This window comes from Eurypyga helias, unplaced genomic scaffold (genome assembly GCF_000690775.1).
Source record: "Eurypyga helias isolate BGI_N326 unplaced genomic scaffold, ASM69077v1 scaffold12818, whole genome shotgun sequence".
NCBI classification, from domain to species: Eukaryota; Metazoa; Chordata; class Aves; order Eurypygiformes; family Eurypygidae; genus Eurypyga; species Eurypyga helias.
The window spans coordinates 1-1,113 of record NW_010267606.1 but is presented as its reverse complement, the minus strand read 5'-3'; the positions used below and the strand labels follow the sequence as shown (position 1 = coordinate 1,113).

The following is a 1,113-nucleotide window of genomic DNA, read 5'->3' as shown; positions in this document are numbered from 1 at the left end:
GGTTTTCCTAACTCTTCCTGCCAAACTAGAATTTCATCATTTGGGGACTTATAAACCTATCCTTAAGAATCTCCTTTAACTGCAGAATATGCTTTCAAGGCAATTTATAATTAACATATATTGGAAGACCTTAGAGGAGATATTAGCCTTGACCACCTGTTATACTTCAAAATACCTTGCCCAGATATGAATATTGGCATATGTCGAATTAATGCATTTTTTCCTAACGAATAAAGGTCTTTACGAAACCAAAGTTGTTTACAACAACCTAGAATCATAAGAAATACCTCATGGAGACACAGAGGCAGTATCTTTGAATCCATCTCCTCAACCTCTTCACGGAGCAAGGAGAAAAGAGACTGCAATGTTTGGTTTTGTTCTTTTTGGTCAAAGTTTTCATTTGCTTCAACAGCACGTTCAGCATGCATAGAATCTGTATCTGTAATAAGAGTATTTCCCTCCTTGATTGCTGTGGTTCCCACTGCAGAAACTCCTTTAAAAAGAACAAGAACTTAGGTTAGGATTCAAAAAAACAGGTCAAGTTGCTTTTTTAGGCATTTCAATACAAAAACTGTGAAGAAAAACCTAGTATCTTAAATAACATCCCTGCAAATAAATGAAATACTGGTCTTGTCAAAACCAGTTATGATAGTTCTGTCTCAGTGTCAGCCCAGCTACCTGAAAAAAACCAGTAACATATATCAGGTATTTTTGTACACTTCTAGCTAGGACTTGACTTCAACTTGGGGCAAAACCCCACCACCTAGTCTAAACTGTTCTGCAGAGTTTTGTTAAGAGAGACCAGATGATCTAATATAAAGTGTGGTGGATGGTTTTACAGTTTCAGCTAAAAAAAAAAATCAATACTTAGATCCAAGGGGAGAGACTTCTATGTTAAGACTGAGTTGTAACACATCAGAGACAGAAAGCAGGGTTGTTTGCAACACAGTTTTGCTCATAAAGGGGAAAAAAAAAAAAAAAAAGTAGTGGAGCAGAGTGCGAGTGAGGTTCTGTCTCTTCACTCCTGCCACAGACCTTACACAGGGAGATGTTGGAAGGGGAGGGAATGGGAAAAGTTCAACCTATTCTCCAGGTGATCATAGAATGGTTTGG

General features: G+C 37.7%; 1 protein-coding gene across 1 annotated transcript in view; it reads right to left on the bottom strand.

Moving 5' to 3' along the window:
• Positions 1–493, bottom strand: part of LOC104513975 (consortin-like) — a gene marked incomplete at both ends in the record, with an annotated part of 9,574 nt that extends 9,081 nt beyond the window's left edge. Inside the window, one exon of the mRNA XM_010157486.1 lies at positions 288–493. Coding sequence (XP_010155788.1) covers positions 288–493 — 206 coding nt within the window. The remainder of the gene's footprint in view (positions 1–287) is intronic.
• Between the last annotated feature and the right edge of the window lie 620 nt (positions 494–1,113).